Consider the following 19,886-nt stretch of genomic DNA (forward strand, 5'->3'; position numbering starts at 1 on the left):
TTTTTGGGCGACACTAGTTTTGTCAGAGTACTAGAGGATGAGGTTAATAGAGTTCAGAGCCTGCTCCCAAAACTAGCACAGACTGGATAGTTGGACTATGTGCCTATTTTGGGGAGTATGCATAGGAACAGGGATCCTGGGCACTTGTTTAACCATCTGTTTTAATACCCTGAAAATGGACTGTAAATTTATAGCACTATAGAGGAAATTAAGAGCATAGCCAGGGCTATTCATCAGCAAACATATATTGGACATTTATTGTGTGCCAGGCATTCTTTTAGGTATAAGGATTCCAGTGATGAGTATGACAAAGTCCCTCATTTAGAGCTTCCTTAGGTAAAACTATATGTAAGCTCACTTCATAGAATCATGTATGCCAGGTAGAAAGTAAAGCAGGGTAACATGGAAAGAGTAATTGTCAGGAGAAGAGAAGGGGAAGATCACAGCTTCAAGTAGTGGGGCATTCCATAGGCATAGACTTCACAGGAGCAAGCCTTCTAAAGATCTGTAGTAAGAGCTTACAAGGCATAAGAAGCCAGAAGAGTAAAGGGTTTTGAAAAACAAAAGAAATCTAGAAATTCGTTGTGAAGATCCTAGTGAGTAAGGAAGTGTGGGAGTCAGACTTAGGGTCAAACAGAAAAGAAGGCCTTGAGATTGCGAGAATAGAGTGAAGTTTATAGCAGGCGGGGAAACAAAGCCTGAGGGTACTGATGATGTTTCTTAATGTAGAACTGAGCACCTCATTGAACTATCCACAGAGTAGCGCTGCCATGAAAGGATAAACTGTCCACAGAGTAGCTAGCGTAGAAGGATAAACGATCCACAGAGTAGCACTAGCGTAAAAGGGGAAACTATCCAGAGAGTGGTAGCATAAAAGGAAAAACTACTCACAGAGTAGTGCTAGCTTAGCGCTAGCGTAAAAGGATAAACTTTCCAGAGTAGCGCTAGCATAAAAGGATAAACTATCCAGAGTAGTGCTAGCATAAAAAGATAAGGTTTTATTTTCTTCACTTTTTGTGTAGTAGCCAAGAGAGAACCTGCCACTTTGATTTGGAGGCATGTATGTGATGTGCTCAGTACATTATTTTAGGAAAATTTATATAGTGCAGTGTACAGGATTGATTTGAAAGAGAACTGTGGAAGAATCTGTTATTAAACCAGGCATGGATATATTAGAGTCAGAATGATGATGGTGGCAGTAGTTATATTTCAGATTGAAAACTAACATGGCTTAGTGACAAATTTTACTTAAGAGTAAAGGAAAGGAAAGAATAACATAGGCACCAAAGTTTCTAACTTAGGCGACTAAAGTAACAGCAAGTACCAGCAAGGTTTAAAACCTTTTCAGGTATTTCTACCAGAACTAAAGGACATGTGGATATTCAGTTTTATATTACAGTAATTCCTCCCTACTAGTGAATTTCCTGCACAAGAAATCTGAGCATTTTCTGTTTTAACCAATATTTTCTCACAGTTACTAAGAGAATTTTTGATCTAATAATGTCAGTTGTAAGTACCCACTAATGAAGATAACCAGAAAAAAAGGGAGCTGGGGATTGAGAATAGAACAGGAGAGGATTCAAGCAGAAGTCAGGTTTGCATAGAGGTGTTTGCAGGGAAGCCTTGAGAAGGAAAAGGTGAAATGTATTTCACTGACATCTGTGAGACAGAAGGTGCATAAAAAAAAGGAGGATGAGAACAGAGCTATGACTTCTCAGTCCTAACGTAAGAAAAATATTGAACACTCCAAGAGAAAGCCATACCCAAAAGAAAAAAAGCCTTTTAGTATGTCTGTAAACTGTGAGAAAAATTAATGCTCAAACCTTTTGAAACTAAAAAGTGAGGAAATAGCAATCTTACTGCTAACTTAAGATATAGAATATCATTAATATTGTTACTTGATATCTTGTCTTAGGTATATAATATATTATGAATATAGAATTATTTTAAGGACTTCTGTGGGTATATTACCAACTTTAGTACCCCAGTCTTCCTTCCTTCCATGAGATCTTAAGTTCTTCAGTTGGGAATTCACTTGTTATTGAGACAGTTCCTGTAGCTAAGGCTAGACTACTGTTTATCGTAAGTTTGTGAGGGTAAAAATCTTACCTGGATTATTATTTTGTTTACTTTTTTATATTCCCCTTTAAAAGCTTTTTACTGTGGAAAATTTTAAACATTCAAAAAGAGGGAAGTAGGCTGAGCACAGTGGCTCATGCTTACAATCCCAACACTTTGGGAGGCCAAAGTGGGTGGATCTTTTAAGGTCAGGAATTCGAGACCAGCCTGGGCAACATGAGAAACCCCATCTCTACTAAAAATACAAAAATTAGCCAGGCATTGTGGCGCATGTGTATAATCCTAGCTACTCGGGAGGCTGAGGCAGGAGAATTGCTTGAACCCAGGAGGCAGAGATTGCAGTGACCCAGGATCGTGCCACTGCACTCCAGCCTGGGTGACAGAACAAGACTCCATCTCAAAAAAAAAAAAAAAAAAGAGGAAAATAGCGTAATGAATCCCTCTGCACCAGTCATTCAGCTTTGAATATTGTTAATATCAGTCTTTTTTGTCTGTAACCTCCACCTTGATTATTTGGAAGCATGTCTTCATCACATCAGGGCTACTATTTACCTGATTGCCTCATTTAACAGTTTGTTTAAATCAGGATCCGTATGAGCTGTATGTTGCAATTGATTAATAAAATTCTTAATCTATTTAATTTGTTTATAATCCTCTTTCATATTTTTTCATGCTTGCAATTTATTTCCTGTAAAAAATAGAAAGAAAACTAATGTCATCTATCCTATAGTTTCCACAGTTTGGGTTTTGATGATTGAATGCCATAGTGTCTCATATAATAGTATTCTTCTCTTTCCTTTATTTTTGTGAATTAATAATTAGGACTGAGGTTATGGTCAGATTCAGGTTCCACAGTTAAATGAGCTTTGCCTTTTTTTCGTGACAACTTTTGCCTTGTTAGGCCTTTTCTTGTTAAAGTATAAAGTTCTTCTGAATTTATGAATTAAGGAAAGACTAATGTTTCATTAGATATTATTATTTTCAGTTAGCATCCAAACTCTGTATAGCTTCCAGGATTAAAATCTATTATGATTTTGATATTAATTATGCTTTTAAAGGATAAAATTATAAATAACGTCTAAATATTTCATTTTAATAGGTGGGAATTTGAAGAATCTGAAGAAGATCCAGTGACAAGTATTCCATACCAACTTCAAAGGCTTTTTGTTTTGTTACAAACCAGCAAAAAGAGAGCAATTGAAACCACAGATGTTACAAGGAGCTTTGGATGGGATAGTAGTGAGGGTACTAATTGTCTTATAATAATAAGTATTTTAATAGTCAAAGGAATTCTAGGAGGCAATAATATTGCAAACACATTACACATAATTATCTTTATCTTGAACTTTTCATTGCAAGTTTTTGTCCTAGATTTTCTTACACATTTCATAACTCTACAATGGAAAATAGCAAACATGACAAATATTGTCGCACCATAAAGCATATACTGTTTAGAGAATGCTGCAGTCTTTATTTTTTGGTTTGTGATTGCCTTTTCATGATTGTCATGTATATTCTTGTGTTCTTTTTTAAATTTAGCATTATTTAAAGTAGACTTTTTAATATTTCTGCCTGTTTGCTTTTAAACAAAAGATTGTTTCATTACATTAAGTTTATTGCTATTTCTAATTGAATTTTATCTTAAAATAGCTTGGCAGCAACATGATGTACAAGAACTATGCAGAGTCATGTTTGATGCTTTGGAACAGAAATGGAAGCAAACAGAACAGGTAATTCATATCTCTAAATCAAGGGGACTGTTTCCTAATCACTCATTACCTTAAATAACTTTTAGTCTGTTGGAATGTTTTAAAACTTGGGCATTAGTCTTATAATTAAAGTACTCAATGGGGAATTGAAAGTACTGAGTTCTCATTTAGCCGTTACCTGAGTTTATTTATAACTCATTAAACTACCCTAGACCTCAGTTTCTCATCTTTAAGGAAATTGGGCTGTATAAACAAGAAGTTCTATTTTAGCTCTAAAAATTATACATTTAAAAACTGTGTATATGTTTTGGGGGGAAGATTTTTAAACAGCGTTTTCAGATAATTACTAAGTAAATTATATGTCTTATAATCTGTAATGCAAGTATAGTCATTAAGCATTACCTTTATTTTGACCAATGAAGTATAGTCATATGTATTTGATATTTAGGATCCTCATTAATCTGACCCTATTCTTATGTAATGGAAAGAAGAGCAGGATAGGAGTGGAAAGAGCATGAGATATATCATTAGGATGAAGAGTATGGCTAAATGGGATGAGGCTCAGTACATGGGAAGATTTATACTGGGTATAGTAATGGAAGGTCACAGGGATAAAAGAGGAAGAGTATATAAGGTAGCTAGGAGCGTCTGATTTCTGATTGGAACTACTGTGATGGTTTGGACCAGAGTTTTTCAAAATGTAGATTACAATCCAGTTATAGTTATGCAATCAGTTTATTGGGCCTATAACAGCACTTTCAAAAAATGGAATATATTAGAGCCTAAAAGCATCACATAAGAGTTATGCACTGGGTTGCAGTGTAAATTATTTTCTTATGGTGGTTGCTGTACAGTATTTGAAAAACACTGATTTGAACCACTTCAAAAGTTCCTCCTAGGTGAAGAAGACATAATTACACATGACTGACAATGATGAATGAAGAAGGCTTCTTTAAATAAGTGGTATTAGTTTAGACATTGATGGTAAATCCAATTCGAAGTCTTCTAAATCCTGTTCGAAGAAATGTAAATTTATGAAAGAGGCAAAATGTAGTACACTTATCCTCATGCCTTTTCTTACCTAAAAGATAATGAAAAATTTTTAAGTTCATTTAGAGATCTAGTTTCTCTCCATAGTCATATGAGGCTGTATTTTAGTAAATATGTAGCTGGTATTGGGGGCTGTTTCTTCTTCGTAGGTCTGAAGTTACCCTTCTTCCTTGTTAATCCCTTTCTGTGGGTCAGCGCTTCCATTAAGATTAGCAGGGGCATTCCTACTGAGTTCCCAAGTTTTGGTACAAGACTCTTAGAGGGTCCTTACTTAGGTACCTGCCGCCTTTGAGCCAGAAAAGCCCTAGTTAACTAAGTTTGGGGACTAGATGAAAGATACGTTCTTTCAGGTGAGGATATTTTGAGGGAGGAGGATTTTAAAATTTCTTTGGAATTTCCATACATTTCAAAAAATTATGGTGTAAAATTTCCCCTTAAAATTGTTTTATGTATATTACTGAAAGCTAAAAAGTTTGATTTGCATCTTGAGCTAGAGGATATGATTTATACATCAGAATGTATTGTGAGAAGTGGTGATACACATATGTAAGTTATAAAAACTCAACCAGTCATTTAACTGTATAATTATTTCTTTTTCTTATTTTTCAAGAAAGAGATATTAAGAAATAGCTGTATAATTATTAGCATACCTAAAGTGATAGATTAGGATTTACACTCATCTTAATGTAAAGATAATTTGAGGCTTAATGGTATAAGAAATTAGTAACTAATTTCATCAAAACTTATATTAATAGTTGAGTTTTCACTTGATGATTATTGAAATCATTAATTTTTGCACATTGACTCAGATTAGTGTTAATCTCATTTTACTGATTTTTAGGTGATTTGTGTTGTTTTGATTTTTTTTAAATAAAATTTTAGATAAATCTTATATTAAAGTTTTCTAAGATTTTAGCTGTAAGTAGCAATATTCTTTTGTAAACCATTCTATAAATTGCTACATATTTTAAAAACTATTTTAAAGGAACATTAAAAAATGTAAAATGTTCTTATTTTTAGGCTGATCTTATCAATGAACTATATCAAGGCAAGCTGAAGGACTACGTGAGATGTCTGGAATGTGGTTATGAGGGTTGGCGAATCGACACGTATCTTGATATTCCATTGGTCATCCGACCTTATGGGTCCAGCCAAGCATTTGCTAGTGTGGTGTGTACCTTTCACCTGACTGCTTGTGTATCCTTACACAGAATACATAATAGCACAGTGGTATAATCTCTTGTAAGTATCATCCTAGATACACCTTCTTGGGTTGTTAGTCGTTCCTGCATTTAAACTAGCAAGATCTAGAAGATTTTTGACCCTTCAGTGAGTCCTAATAGTGCATGTATAAGAGAGAAAGTGAATGCAAGTGTACTGCCTCATGGTTCAGTGTTTTATTCTTTTGGATAGGTGATTAGATGATTTTACTTTTACCTTTTTTTTTTTTTCCCACCTCTAAACAGTCTGTTTTATAAATGCGGTTATTGTGACCACTTTTTGCATTGGAAAGTACTTTTTTGTTTTGGGGGAATTGTTTTGATTTATACACTTTTAAAATCGGTTAAATTACCTCCTCTGGTTTTTATGACAGATCATATTTTTAAAAGAAGCATCCCTATTCTAAATATTTAGTTTAAAAAAACATACATTGTAGTAGCACAGATAATTTGAAGAATCAAAACCGTAATGTAATCACCTTAATTATTCATATACTGAGTATCTAATTGGGGGATTTGCTAAGATTTTTTCATTCCTCCTCTTGTCATCCATTTCTTAATTGCTTTTTTCCTAACTTTTTAATTGTATTTTATCTATACATGCATGTGTTTACTTATACAACAGGAAAATTATGGAAGAACTTAAGTTGATATTTAAAATGCTCAAAAACATTTATTTGAACCTACCATGTTTCAGGGGAAGCTTTCAAAGCTAAATAAGATACCATTGAAAAGTAGAGATTCATTATGTTTTATGTTTTGGTCTTATTTATGTTGTTATTAAAGTGATGGTAGATTGTAGCTAAAAATCAGTTTTTTAAAAGCTTTTCCATACTTCTAAAATAGTGCTACAAGTATGGTTTAGTCCTCTGGCCCCTAGGTTGATTGATTCCTTTTGATTTTTTTCTCCTATCTTTATATGACTATCAGGAAATAATCAGCAATAAATTATGGAATCAATTAGTGGGAATCCAAAGCAAGTATCTAAATAAAAGACCTTTTCTGGGTAGAGTAAGAGCAAGTCTCCTTTCCACTACTGTTTTTCATAGTCAGCTTCCTGAGTCTATTTGAAAAATTTTGTTACATGTTAGTACTCTCTTTTTAAATGGCCATAAAAGTATGTTAAATGAGCTTTGGTTTGGGTGGCTAGTTTTGATTTTTATTTATTTTTTTAAACCTTATTTTGCTTTATTTTGGCAGTTCAAGGTAGAAATGACATACTGAAAAAATTATTGAAAATTAACAGTTGTCTTTCGATGACTGATTTCTTAACTAATTTTTAAATACAGGCATTTCTGTGGCAAAATATATTAGGGAAATATTTGGTAGTCCCAGTCTGATATGGACTGTTTTTTTCTACCTTATCTATTAAAGTATTTTTATGAAAAATTTTATATATCCATTAGTTTAATTTTTAACATATTAATTGAATATTGAGGAAGCTAATTTTTGCTTGTTAAATCTTATAATTGCATATTCAGCAAATATAATTGCTTAGCGAAATCTTTATGTCATTATTTATTCACCTGCTGATTTGCCACCACTCTCTTAAGTACATTAATAGACACAGTAATGGAGTGATTTGGAGGATACTTCCGGAGATGTGAACAATATCACATTTCTAAATAGAATTCTCCAAAGGTAGTATCCTCCACTGATGATACATGGGTGGTGGTGGTGGTGGTTCAATGGGAATTGGAAGTTGCAGCTGTGAAGCAGTATGTGAGCAGGTTTATAACACACATGCGCTAATAGGGCTTGCGGAAGAGAACTTAAAACTTTCTAGACTTGGCTGGAATCTCTTGAGGGAAATTACAGCAGGTGAAACTACCCAAGATAGGGGTTCTAAGGAGGATACTACCTTCGGAGAACTTTAGTTAGAGGTAAGTGATTTCTCATTATTTTCTGAATTCAAATCTGTAACCTACTTTTCTTAGTCCACAAATATCATCATACAGCATCTAAAATTGGTAATGACACTGCTTGCCATTCTGTATTTTGTTAATTCTATATTAACAAAAGAATTTTAAAAAGAATTTGAATTATGGATTGCAAAAATCAAGTTAAAAGAGGTGTCATAAAATCACTCATTCAGATTATGTAAAATTGCCCTGAATTTTAACTGGAATCTCTTGAAATTATTATTCTACCCCTATTAGTGGACTCTGGTATTTTCATCTTATTTAATATATTAGATATAGATGTAGGCTGGGTGTGGTGGCTCACACCTATAATCCCAGCACTTTAGGAGGCTGAGGCAGGCAGCTCACTGGAGACCAGGAGTTTGAAACCAACCTGACCAACATGGGGAAACCCGTCTCTACTAAAAATACAAAAAATGGATGGACGTGGTAGCGCACACCTGTATTCCCAGATACTCGGGAGGCTGAGGCAGGAGAATTTGCTTGAACCCAGGAGGCAGAGGCTGCAGTGAGCCAAGATCGCACCACTGCACTTCAGCCTGGGCGGCTGAGGGAGACTCCATCTCAAATAATAATTAAAAAAAAGATATAGATGTAGACATATACACTAGCACACGTGCATACACATACATACACATTAATGGTTGTATATTCTGTTTATTGTATGTTTTGTTTAGTGTGCCACAATATTACAGGTTTAATTTCAGATAATTAAGGGTGAGGTCTTTTAAAAATTGAAGGGCTTTTTTTTCTCTCTTTTTAAAAATTTATTTAATATATGTTTCTTTTTAGAGATGGGGTCTCACTCTGTTGACCAGGCTGGTGTCAAACTCCTGGCCTCTAGCAGTCCTTCCATCTTGGCCTCTCAAAGTGCTGGGATTTCAAGCATGCACTACCACACCCAGCCAGAGTTTTTCTTTTTTAAACCTTCATCTAAAATGTCCAAGTTAATTTATGATCAAATAAATTAACTTGAAACTAATAGGGAAGATTAAAATAGAAATGAAATTAGCACTCATCTAATTTATTACAGTAACATCCATAATCAATTTTTATGGTTGTTTTTCATCATGATAACAGATTATTTTTATAATGAGTGCTAGGTGTCTTCTGCAGTTTTAAGAAAAAAAAAGCTCCCATAAAGTAGGGAGGCTAAAAAAAAGCCTTTTGTTATAATATTATTTTTCTTTATTCAATAGATTTTTAATTATTGTAACTGATATTTGTTAGATTTCTGATCTTCATTTTCCTCATTTAAGTAGGGAATCAGTATTTAAAGTATTTAAAGGTTTTTCTGCCATTCTGTAAATCTCAGATTGGGTCCTGTTCAATGCTAGTCTGTAAAAGGATTTAATAGATATTGTAGGGAAGGTGTCCTTGATTAAATAGGTTTGGGAAACTATAACAATAATCTTCTTTGGAAAGATCACAGGTGCATATTATATTTTAATTGGCCCAGTGATTCCTGTAGTAGAGAAATTTGTTTAAATGTGTTTAACCTAGCATTTTCTTTCTCTGTGGGATATCTGTTAATATCTCAAGAGACATTAGGATTTTGAGGAACATAATATGGGAAGCTCTACATTAGATTAAAGTAATATAAGAATATCACTACTTTATTTATATTTATGTCCTTGGGATGTTAAGAGGGAGTGAGAATACTAAAATATGTGTTACAAATTCCTGTTCTTTTACATATTTTTTATTAATCCCGAAAAATTAATATCAGCTGAAGAATTACTTGTATTAATCCTTAAGTAATTTTGTTCTTAATGACTTAATAGATAATTAGAACCTTCTGTGTTCACTGACTCACTGGCTAGTTCAAAATAATTTTGAATATGCTTATTGCCAAGCATATGTGTGAGTGTATTAAATGAGGTAGTTCTAAGTACATTCTAGTAATACATAGAAATTAGAAATATAACTTTTTGTTGGTTAATTATGAAAGCATAATGTATAAGTTAAAGAAAAACAATGTAGCCTCATGTTCGACATTATCTAGGGAAGTGCTTTTTTATTTAACAATAAAATTTTAGGCACTGTCTTTTCATTGGTATATTTTGTCATAAAACATTTATTTAGTGCCTTCTCTGTGGCAGACACTGTTCTAGGCCATTTTCTTTTAGGATACTTTTATCCTATTATTGATTATATACATTTAAATACCTGTTTATTAAGACAAAATATGTGTTCAAAAGTTTGATCAAGGTTTAGCTGCCTAATTTCATATAGTGACTTTGGAGAGATAAGATTATATAAAGGACTTGTTCCAGAAATAAACATAGTTTAGTGATTGTTTTAACGTTTTAAATGGAAAATTGTTAAATTAGTATTTATGAAATCAAAAGCATTTTGACTATTTAATTTACACAAGTTTATATTAGAGGTCCTACCCTGACATAGCAGGTGGTTTGGGTATTCTTATATGGCTAAATCAGCTGCAGAACTCATTTGGATAAAGGAGTGGTCCAATTTGTCCAAATATATAAGCATCAGATAAAGAAAAATTCTTCCACAGACTCTACCCTCATTTTTCCAGGAATTTGTGTGGTTGGACATAGTGGGAACCAGTTTAAAAAATGGGGACTTCTGCTTTCAGGAAGATGGAGTAGATGTACATTGCCCTATTCCTCCCACTAAAACAACTGAAAACCTTGAGCATTATATATAAAATAAACATAAGAAGACTGAAAGGTGGAGAGAAGGCATACACACTAGGGACCTCAGCACCCAAGGAATGACACGGTGGTGAGTTCCATGGGTTTTCTTTTTGCCTAATATATCCCAAACTTGGAACTGAAGAAGCTGGCAGCCTGGAAAAAACAATAGGCACAGACTAAAAACGTCTGTTCTCTTTAACTAAAGGAGACAGCCTAGCAAGGCAGAAAACTTTTAGACCATAGCTGCTGTGCTCTAACCAAACACCACACACAGAAAAATGACCTTACCTCAACTTATGCCTGCCAGTGCTGAGTGGGGAGCCTAGAATTTCACCCTTATAATGTTGTAACAAAGTTTCCTGACCATCTTGGCTGCTGGGTGGTTTCACTCAGAAGGCTGAGTAGGGAGGCAGGAGGACTTTCATCTCTGCCAGGCAGCAACAAACCTCCCACCACCATCCCCATTCCCCTGATTTATTGTTGTTAGAGGCCATGTGGGAAGCCTGGCCTTCTGCCCCCACTTGATAGTAAGAAGATTCTCTGTTCCTTCACCGCCTCCCAGGGGAAGGAAGCGAGCCCCTCTTCCTTGTGGTGTCAGTGTAGAGGTGCAGTACTGAGATACTCCTGCCCCTCATAGCCAAGGTTTTATCGGCAGAGGCCTACTGAGCAGCCAGAATTCCTTTCCCTGTCCAGCACTAACAAGGAGCTTCCTCCATTCAGGTGTCATCATAGGCCAAATGGGAAACCTGGACTTCTAATGCCATCTGGCAGTAATGTGGCAGAGCCCTTTCCCCAGATGGCACAATGTCAAAGGAAGCAATTTAAATTAGAAGGTTTAAATGTGGTCCAGAATCTCATAACACCCCAAATGTCCATGTTTCAATTTAAAAAATCACAAATCTCAATTTGAATTAAAAAAGAAAACCAGCAGACATAAACACTGAAATGACAAAGATGTTAGGATTATTTGCTAAATACTTTAAAGAAGTCATCATAGAAACACTTCAGTGAGCAATCCTAAGCACACTGAAAACAATGGGAACATAGAAAATTTTAGGGAATAAATTAGAGATATAAAGAAGTGGAAATTTGGAACTGAAAACTGATAAAATTAAAAGCTCAGTGGATAGGCTCAACAGCAGAATGAGAGACAATAGACCCAATCTGTGAACATGAAGAGAGAATGATAAATATTACCTAATCTAAATAGCAGAGAGAAGATAGACTGAAAAAAAGAAATCCTCAAGGACCAGTGGGACTATAACAAAAGGTTTAACATTTGTGTCATTGAAGTCCTGGAAGGAGAGCCAAAAGGAAAAAGAAAGCAGGTACAAAGAAATCATGGATGAAAATATTCCAAATTTAGCAAAAGGCATAAACCTTCAAATCCAAGAAGCTGAGCAAACCCCAAACACAATAACCCAAAATAATTCTACATCAAGTTCAGTTATAGCCAAACTTCTGAAAACCAAAGATGAAGATAGCTTGAAAGCAGCAAGAGAGAAAAGACACCTTTCTTATAAGGGCAAAGCACTCTGATTTCTCACCAAAAATAATGGAGGCCAGGAGAAAGTGGCACATTTTTTGAAGTGTTGAAAGAAAGGAACTGTCAACCAAAGTCTTATACCTCGTGAACGTATTCTTTTGGAATGAAGGGAAAACCAAGATGTTTTCAGATGAGAGAACACTAAAAGAATCTGTCAGCAGCAGACTAATCCTAAAAAAAAAACAGCTAAAGCAAGTTCTCTAAACAGGAAATGATAAGAAAAAGGCTTCTGGGAATGTCAGGAAGGAAGGAAGAATAAGGTAAATCAACATATGAGTAAATACAATAGGCTTTCCTTCTCTTCCTGAGTTTTTCTGAAGTATGTTTGGTGGTCGAAACAAAATGACAACACTGTCCAATGTGATTCTAAATGCGTGTGGAAGAGATATTTAAGATCATTATAAAGAGAGGAGGTGCCAAGACATAAAGTGAGGTAAGGTTTCTGTACTGAACAGGGTAAAAGAATGGCACCAGTAGACTAAGTTTCTTATTATATATATAAAATACATCCCAAAGACCAGGAACAAGATAAAGATATCCATGTAGTGGAGGTCCTAGCCAGTGCAATAAGAGCAGAAAATAATGTAATTAAAAAGGACTTATAACCAGAATATGTAAATAACTCCTGAATACTTAGGGTGACCACTGAAAAAGATATATTCAAAAACACCATAGATTCAATAGAATTCAAAAAATTTTTCAAGTAGCCCATAGGAAGGCAGGAGAATGGAAAACAAAACTAAAAATATGACAATGGCAGACCTAGTTCAATGTAAATGGCCTAAATATACCAACTAAAAGGTAGAGATTGACATAATAGGTTAGAAAGAAATGACCCAATAGTATGCTGTCTACAAGATACTCACTTCGGATACAGTCATGCATCGCTTAATGGTGGTTGTATGTTCTGAGAAATGTGTTGTTAGATGATTTTATCGTGAATGTCATAGAGTCACACAAATCTAGATGGAATAGCCTACTACACACTTAAGCTGGACAGCGTGGCCTGTTGTTCCTAGGCTATATACCTGTACAGCATGTTACTGTACTAAATAGACGGTTGTAACACAATAGTATTTATATATCCAAATATAGACAAACTAGAGTAGAAATACAGTATAAAAAATTTAAAAATGGTACACCTATATTGGGCACTTCTCATAGATGGAACTTGCAAGATTGGAAGTTGTTCTGGGTGAGTCAGTGAGTGAGTGGGTGCAAAGGCCTAGGACATTACCGTATATACTATACTGTACAGTATACTATACATACTATACTGTAGATTTATAAACACTGCACACTTAGGTGACACTAAATTTATTATAACATTTTTGTTTCTTAAAAATAAATTAGCTTACTATAACTCTATATACTTTTTGAGTGTTTTTAGACTTTTTGATACTTTTGTAATAGCTTAAAACACACGTTGTACATTTGTAGAAAAATACCTCCTTATTGTATAAACTTTTTCCTATTTAAAATTTTATTTTTTACTTTTTGACCGTTTTTGTTAAATACTAAGACACACACACATAGAGACACACTAGCCTAGGCTATACAGGGTCAGGATCATCCATTTCACTGTCTTCCACCTTCACATTTTGTCCCAGTGGAAGGCCTTCAAAGGCAATAACATACATGGAGCCTGTGTGTCTCCTGTGTTAACAGTGCCTTCTTTCTTCTGGAATACCTCCTGAAGGACCTATCTAAGGCTATTTTATAGTTAATTTTTTTAAAAAAATAGGTAGAAGGAGCACCTAAAATGACAAGGCTGAGGACACAGTGGCTCATGCCTGTAATCCTATCACTTTGGGAGGCCAAGGCAGGTGAATTGCTTGAACCAAAGAGTTTGAGGCAATATGGTGAAACTCATCTCTATAAAGCAATGCAAAAATTAGCTAGGCATGGTGGCACATGCCTGTAGTTCCAGCTACTTGGGAGGCTGAGGTGAGAAGATTGCTTTAGCCTCAGAGGCAGGGGTTGCAGTGAGCCAAGATTGTGCCACTATACTCCAGCCTGGGCTACAGAGCAAGACCCTGTCTTAAATAAATAAAATGACAATTTAAAAAGTACAGTATAGAAATACATAAACCAGCATAATCACTTTATTATCATCAAGTATTACATGTTATACATAATTGTGTGTGCTGTACTTTTGTGTACCTAGCAGCACAGTAGGTTTATTACACCAGAATCATCACAGACACATGAATGATGCATTGCACTATGTTATAATGGCTCTGATGTCACTAGGTGATAGGAGTTTTTCAGCTCCATTATAATCTTACACTGTTCTATATACAGTTCATAGTTGACCAAAACATTGTTATGTGGCACGTGACAATATATTGATATAGGCAGGTTGAAAGTAAAAGACTGAAAAATGGTATATCATGTGAACTTTAATCAAAACAAATCAGGAATGGCCATATTAGTATCAGATAAAGAAGACTTTAGAGCAAAGAAAATTACCAGAGACAGAGAGGGACATAATAATAAAAGTGTCAAACAACCAAGAAGACACCAATGCTAAATGTGTATGCAGAAAATAACACAGCTGTCAAAATATATGAAGCAAAAGCTGTCAGAACTAAAAGGAAAAAGACAAAGTACAATTACAGTTGTAGACTTCAGTCCCTCTCCCCCTCTTACTAACTGATAGGTGGGACAACTAGACAGAAATAGCAAAGATGCAGAACTCAACAACACCATCAACCAACAGATCTAATGAACATTGCTAAAATGCTTTACCCAACAGCAGCAGAATACACATCCTTTTCAAGTGTCCATGAAATATATACGAGGATAGACCATATACTCTGGACAATAAAACCTCAAAAACTTTAAAATCATGGAGTATGTGATTTTTCCAACTATAGTGGAATCAGATTAGAAGGCAGGAAAATCACAAAACACTTGGAAAATAACACACTTCTAAATGATCCATGGGTCAAAGAGGAAGTCTCAAGGGAAATTTTAAAAATATTTTGAACTTAATGAAAATTAAAATATAACATCAAATTTTTTGAGGCACAACTAAAAGCAATATTAAAGCAACTTTAAAGCAATATGGAAAGGGAAACTTACAGTATTAAATGCTTATGCTAAAGGACAGGAAAAGTGCCAAATCGGTAATCTAAGCTCCCACCTAACCTGAGAAAAGAGCAAAAGAAACCCAAAGCAAGAAGGAAGGACATATTAAAAGTGGAGAAATTAGTAACATTGAAAATGGGAAAACAGTAGAGGAAATCAACAAAATGAAGGGCTGACTCTTTGAAAAGACAATAAAATTGACAAATAGCCAGACTGACAGAGAAAAAGGGAAGACAGAAGTGTCCAGTGTCAGGAATGAAAAGGATGTACCTATAAATCTTGCCGATATAAAAGGGATCACAACAAACAACTCTGCACACATAAATTTGACAACTGTGATAAAACGAACCAATCTTTGAAAAGAACTCAATAGGAATTAGATAATTTGAATAGCCCTATACTCTTAAGGTAATTACATTTATAATTTAAAATCTCTTGAAAAGAAAATTTCCAAGTCTGGATTGTTTGGATACTTGTATCAAATATTCGAAGAATGGTGAACACCAGGTCTATACAATTTCTTTTCAAAAAAAGAAAAAAGGAGAAACCCATAGTCCTTTGACATATTCTTACCTGATATTAAACCAAGACAGTTTTTAAAAAACCAATATCCCTCCCAATATATAGTTAGGAAAGTTCTTTCCAAAATACTAGCAAATTGAATTAAGCAGTATTTAAAAAGAATTATACATTGTGATTAAGTAGGATTGTTTCAGGGATTCGAAACTGGTCAATATTTTAAAAAAATCAATGAGTATAATCTTCCATATTAACAGGTAAAAAAGGAAATGCATATGATCATATCAGTTTGGAAAAAGCAGTTATCAAAATTCACATGTTTTCGCTTATCAAAATTCACTTATGCAATTAACATAAACTCCAGCAATTGCTCTCTTGGTTATTTATCCCAGTAAAAATTGAAATTTATGTTCACTTAGGATAATAACGCAGATTACAAGGACTAGAGTAAAATTTCATCAACTTCATTTACAAACATATCTAAAATATCTATAGTTAACATACAACATGGTGAGAGACTGCTTTCTTCCTAGGGAATGTCAAGCTTGCCTAGGCAAGGATGTCTGCTCCTACCACCCCTTTTCAGCATGGTCCTAGAAGTCCTGGCCAACACAGTAAGGGAAGAAGAGGAGATGAAAAGCAATACCAAAGAAATAAAATTGTATTTTTAGGTGATATGATAATCTATGTAGAAAATCCTAAGACTTCTACGAAAAAAAAAAACCCTGAAATATGTGAGTTTAGCAAGGTAGCAGGATAAAAATAAACATAATAAATCATATTTCAAGGCACTAACAATGAACATGTAGAAAGTGAAGTTTAAAATACAATACCATTTATAGTTTTGCAAAAAGAAAGGTGGAAATCCAACAAAAAAATGTAGTGGACCTATGTGCTCAAAATTATAAAACTTTGAAAGATTCTATTGAATAAGCCAGGACCAGAAAGACAAATATCATATGTTCTCACTTATATGTGGGAACTTAAAAAAATAAAAAGCTGATCTCATGAAGGTAGAGAGTAGAGTGATAGTTACCAGAAGCTGGGAACAGTGTGTTTGAGAGAGGGGGGATGAAGAGAGGTTGGTTAACAGGCACAAACATACAGTTAGATAGAAGCAGTAAGCTCTAGTGTTTGATATCAGAATAGGGTGACTATAGTTAACAACAACATATTGTGTATTTCAGAATAGCTAGAATAGAAGATTTGAAATGTTCCCAATACAAAGAAATGGTAAATGTTCAAGGTGATGGATATCCCAAATACCTTGACTTTATTCTATGCATGTATCAAGTATTACATGTACCTCATGAATATTTACAATATTATGTGTCAAAAAACTTTGCAAAGAATATTAAGTAAATGGAGAGACATACTGTACTTATTGATTGGAAGATTCAACATAGTAAAGATAATTACATAGTCTTAATGCAGCTCCTATCAAAGTCCAGCAAGATTTTATGAGGACATATACAAGCTTGTTTCAAAATGTATATGGAAGGCAAAGGAACTAGAATAGCTAAGAGTTTTCAAAATGAAAAGTAAAGTGCAAGTTATCAGTCTATGTGATTTGGAATGGAATACTACTTAGCCAAAAAGACTTACTATATGGCTATAGTAATCAAGACTATGTGATATTGGCAGGGGGATAAACAAATAGATCAGTGGAATAGAATAGAAAATCCAGAAATAGATCCACACAAGTAGGCCTAGCTGATTATTGACTGAGACACAAAAGCAAATCAATGGAGGAAAAATGGTATTTCAAACAAATGGTGAGGGAACAATTGGACATCCATATCACAAAAATGAACCTTGACTTAAATAACTTTATACAAAAATTAACTCAAAATGGGTCATAGACTTAAATGTAAAATGTAAGACTGTATAACTTTTAGAAAAAACATAGAAGAAAATCTTCCAGATCTGGGCTAAGCAAAGAGTTTTTAGATTTGGCATCAAAAGACAGTCTACAAAAGGGACAGTTAACAAACATTAAAATTAAAAATATTTACTCTATGAAAGCCCATATGATAAAGAGAGGCTACAGACATATTTGCAAGCTGTCTGTCTGACAGAGGACTCATATCTAGATATATAAACGACTCTCAAAACATCAGCTTAGAAAAATCCATCTAGACAATTGACGAAAGACATAAACGTTTTATCAAAGAGGATATACAAATGTCAAATAAATACAGAAAAGATACTCAACATTTCTGCCCGTTAGGGAAATGCAAATTCAAACCATAATGAATGTATTATTCTATACCTATCATATGGCTACAAATAATGATAGTATGGAAAGGTGGTGACTGTAGAGAAACGGTATCACTCATACACTGCTGGCGGAAATGTGAAACGTTATAGATAGTTTCTTATAAAATGACACATACAATTACCACAAACTCCAGCAGTTGCACTCTTGGTTATTTATCCCAGAAAAATAGAAATTTATGTTCACATGAAAACCTGTGCACAAATATTTATTCCATCTTGATTTTTAACATTCAGTAACTGGAATCAGCCTATATCTGCTTCATTAAGTGAATGGACTAACAAACTGTGGTTCATACAAACCATTAAATAGTACCCAGCAATAAAAAGGAACAAACTATTAATAAACACAAAAACTTGAATGAATATCCAGGGAATTATTCTGAGTGAAAAAGGCCAGTCCCAAAAGGTTATTATATATTTTATGATTCCATTTGTGTCATATTTTTGATATAACATTTTAGAACTGTGGGACAGATTAATCATTACCAGGTCTTATGGATTTGGAGGGAGCAGAGAGGAGACAAGTAGGTGGTTGTGGTTATAAAAGGGTGGCATGAGTTATCCTTGCATAGAAACTGTTCAGTCTCTTGACAGATGTTGGATACATTAACCTATACAGGTAATAAAATTGTATAGAACTTAATAGACACATTCACAGACAAATGAGTTCACTAAAGATGGGAAAATCTGAATTAGGTATATGAATGTCAATATCATGGTTATGATATGCTATAGTTCTATAAAATGTTTCCAGAAGAGAAAACTGGAGAGAGTGTACAAGAGGTCTCTCTATATTACTTCTTACAATTGCACATGAATTTACAATTATCTTAAAAATTTCAATGAAAAAAAAGTAGACATCTTAGGTAAAGGTATATAACTCTTTTCCTAGTTAAAAAAAGTAGTAATATTAAAGTATATATTTTGGGAAAGATAGTTGAATATATTTTTAAGGAAAATATGTTGCTATATATCAGTAGCACCAGAATTGCTTAGTACATCAAAATCAGGAAATGGTTCTCACTGGTGGATCCACTTTCTTTTTATGTTTATATAAAAATTGAAGTATTGTATTTTAACACTCATTTCTCTATTCAAAATTAAACAGATTTTAATTAATAGAGTAAGAATTCATATATACATATCAATGGTTTAAAAAAGGATTTATAGGCAATACCATCCTTTACCTTTCGGTTGCATTGTGCCTGTTAGCTCAAAAATTGAGATAACCAATATTATTTTTGGTTGGAGAACTAAGGATGTAAGATTTCTTTATGTTCTATCCTGAATTCTGAAAATTATAAGGTAAACAGATGCCCAGGCTGGGCATGGTGGCTCACGTCTGTAATCCCAGTGCTTTGGGAGGCCAAGGTGGAAAGATTGCCTGAGCCCAGGAGTTTGAGACCAGCCTGGGCAACATGGTGAGATCCTGTCTCAAACAAACAAACAAATAAATAGATGTGCAGAATTACATTTTGCATAATATATGGGGGACAGTAAAATCTAGATTATGAAACTGTTGTCACTGAAATTATCAACATGGTACTCTGACTAAATTAAATATTCTCAGATGAGCAAAATAAAACCTGGTGTCCAAAAACTCAAGTAAAGAAATAGATTTAAAAAAACAAAAACAGGGCCAGGCGTGGTGGCTCACGCCTGTAATCCCAGAACTTTGGGAGGCCGAGGTGGGTGGATCACAAGGTCAAGAGATCGAGACCATCCTGGTCAACATGGTGAAACCCCGTCTCTACTAAAAATACAAAAAATCAGCTGGGCATGGTGGTGCATGCCTGTAATCCCAG

At 34.3% G+C, this 19,886-nt stretch overlaps 1 protein-coding gene across 1 annotated transcript in view; it reads left to right on the forward strand.

Moving 5' to 3' along the window:
• The window catches only part of USP47 (ubiquitin specific peptidase 47), a 138,771-nt gene that overhangs the window by 66,992 nt on the left and 51,893 nt on the right, over positions 1 to 19,886 (forward strand). Inside the window, exons 7-9 of the mRNA XM_037737567.1 lie at positions 3,179 to 3,324; positions 3,730 to 3,809; positions 5,859 to 6,008. Coding sequence (XP_037593495.1) covers positions 3,179 to 3,324; positions 3,730 to 3,809; positions 5,859 to 6,008 — 376 coding nt within the window. The remainder of the gene's footprint in view (positions 1 to 3,178; positions 3,325 to 3,729; positions 3,810 to 5,858; positions 6,009 to 19,886) is intronic.

Source organism: Cebus imitator, unplaced genomic scaffold, assembly GCF_001604975.1.
Source record: "Cebus imitator isolate Cc_AM_T3 unplaced genomic scaffold, Cebus_imitator-1.0 Scaffold39, whole genome shotgun sequence".
Taxonomy (NCBI): Eukaryota; Metazoa; Chordata; class Mammalia; order Primates; family Cebidae; genus Cebus; species Cebus imitator.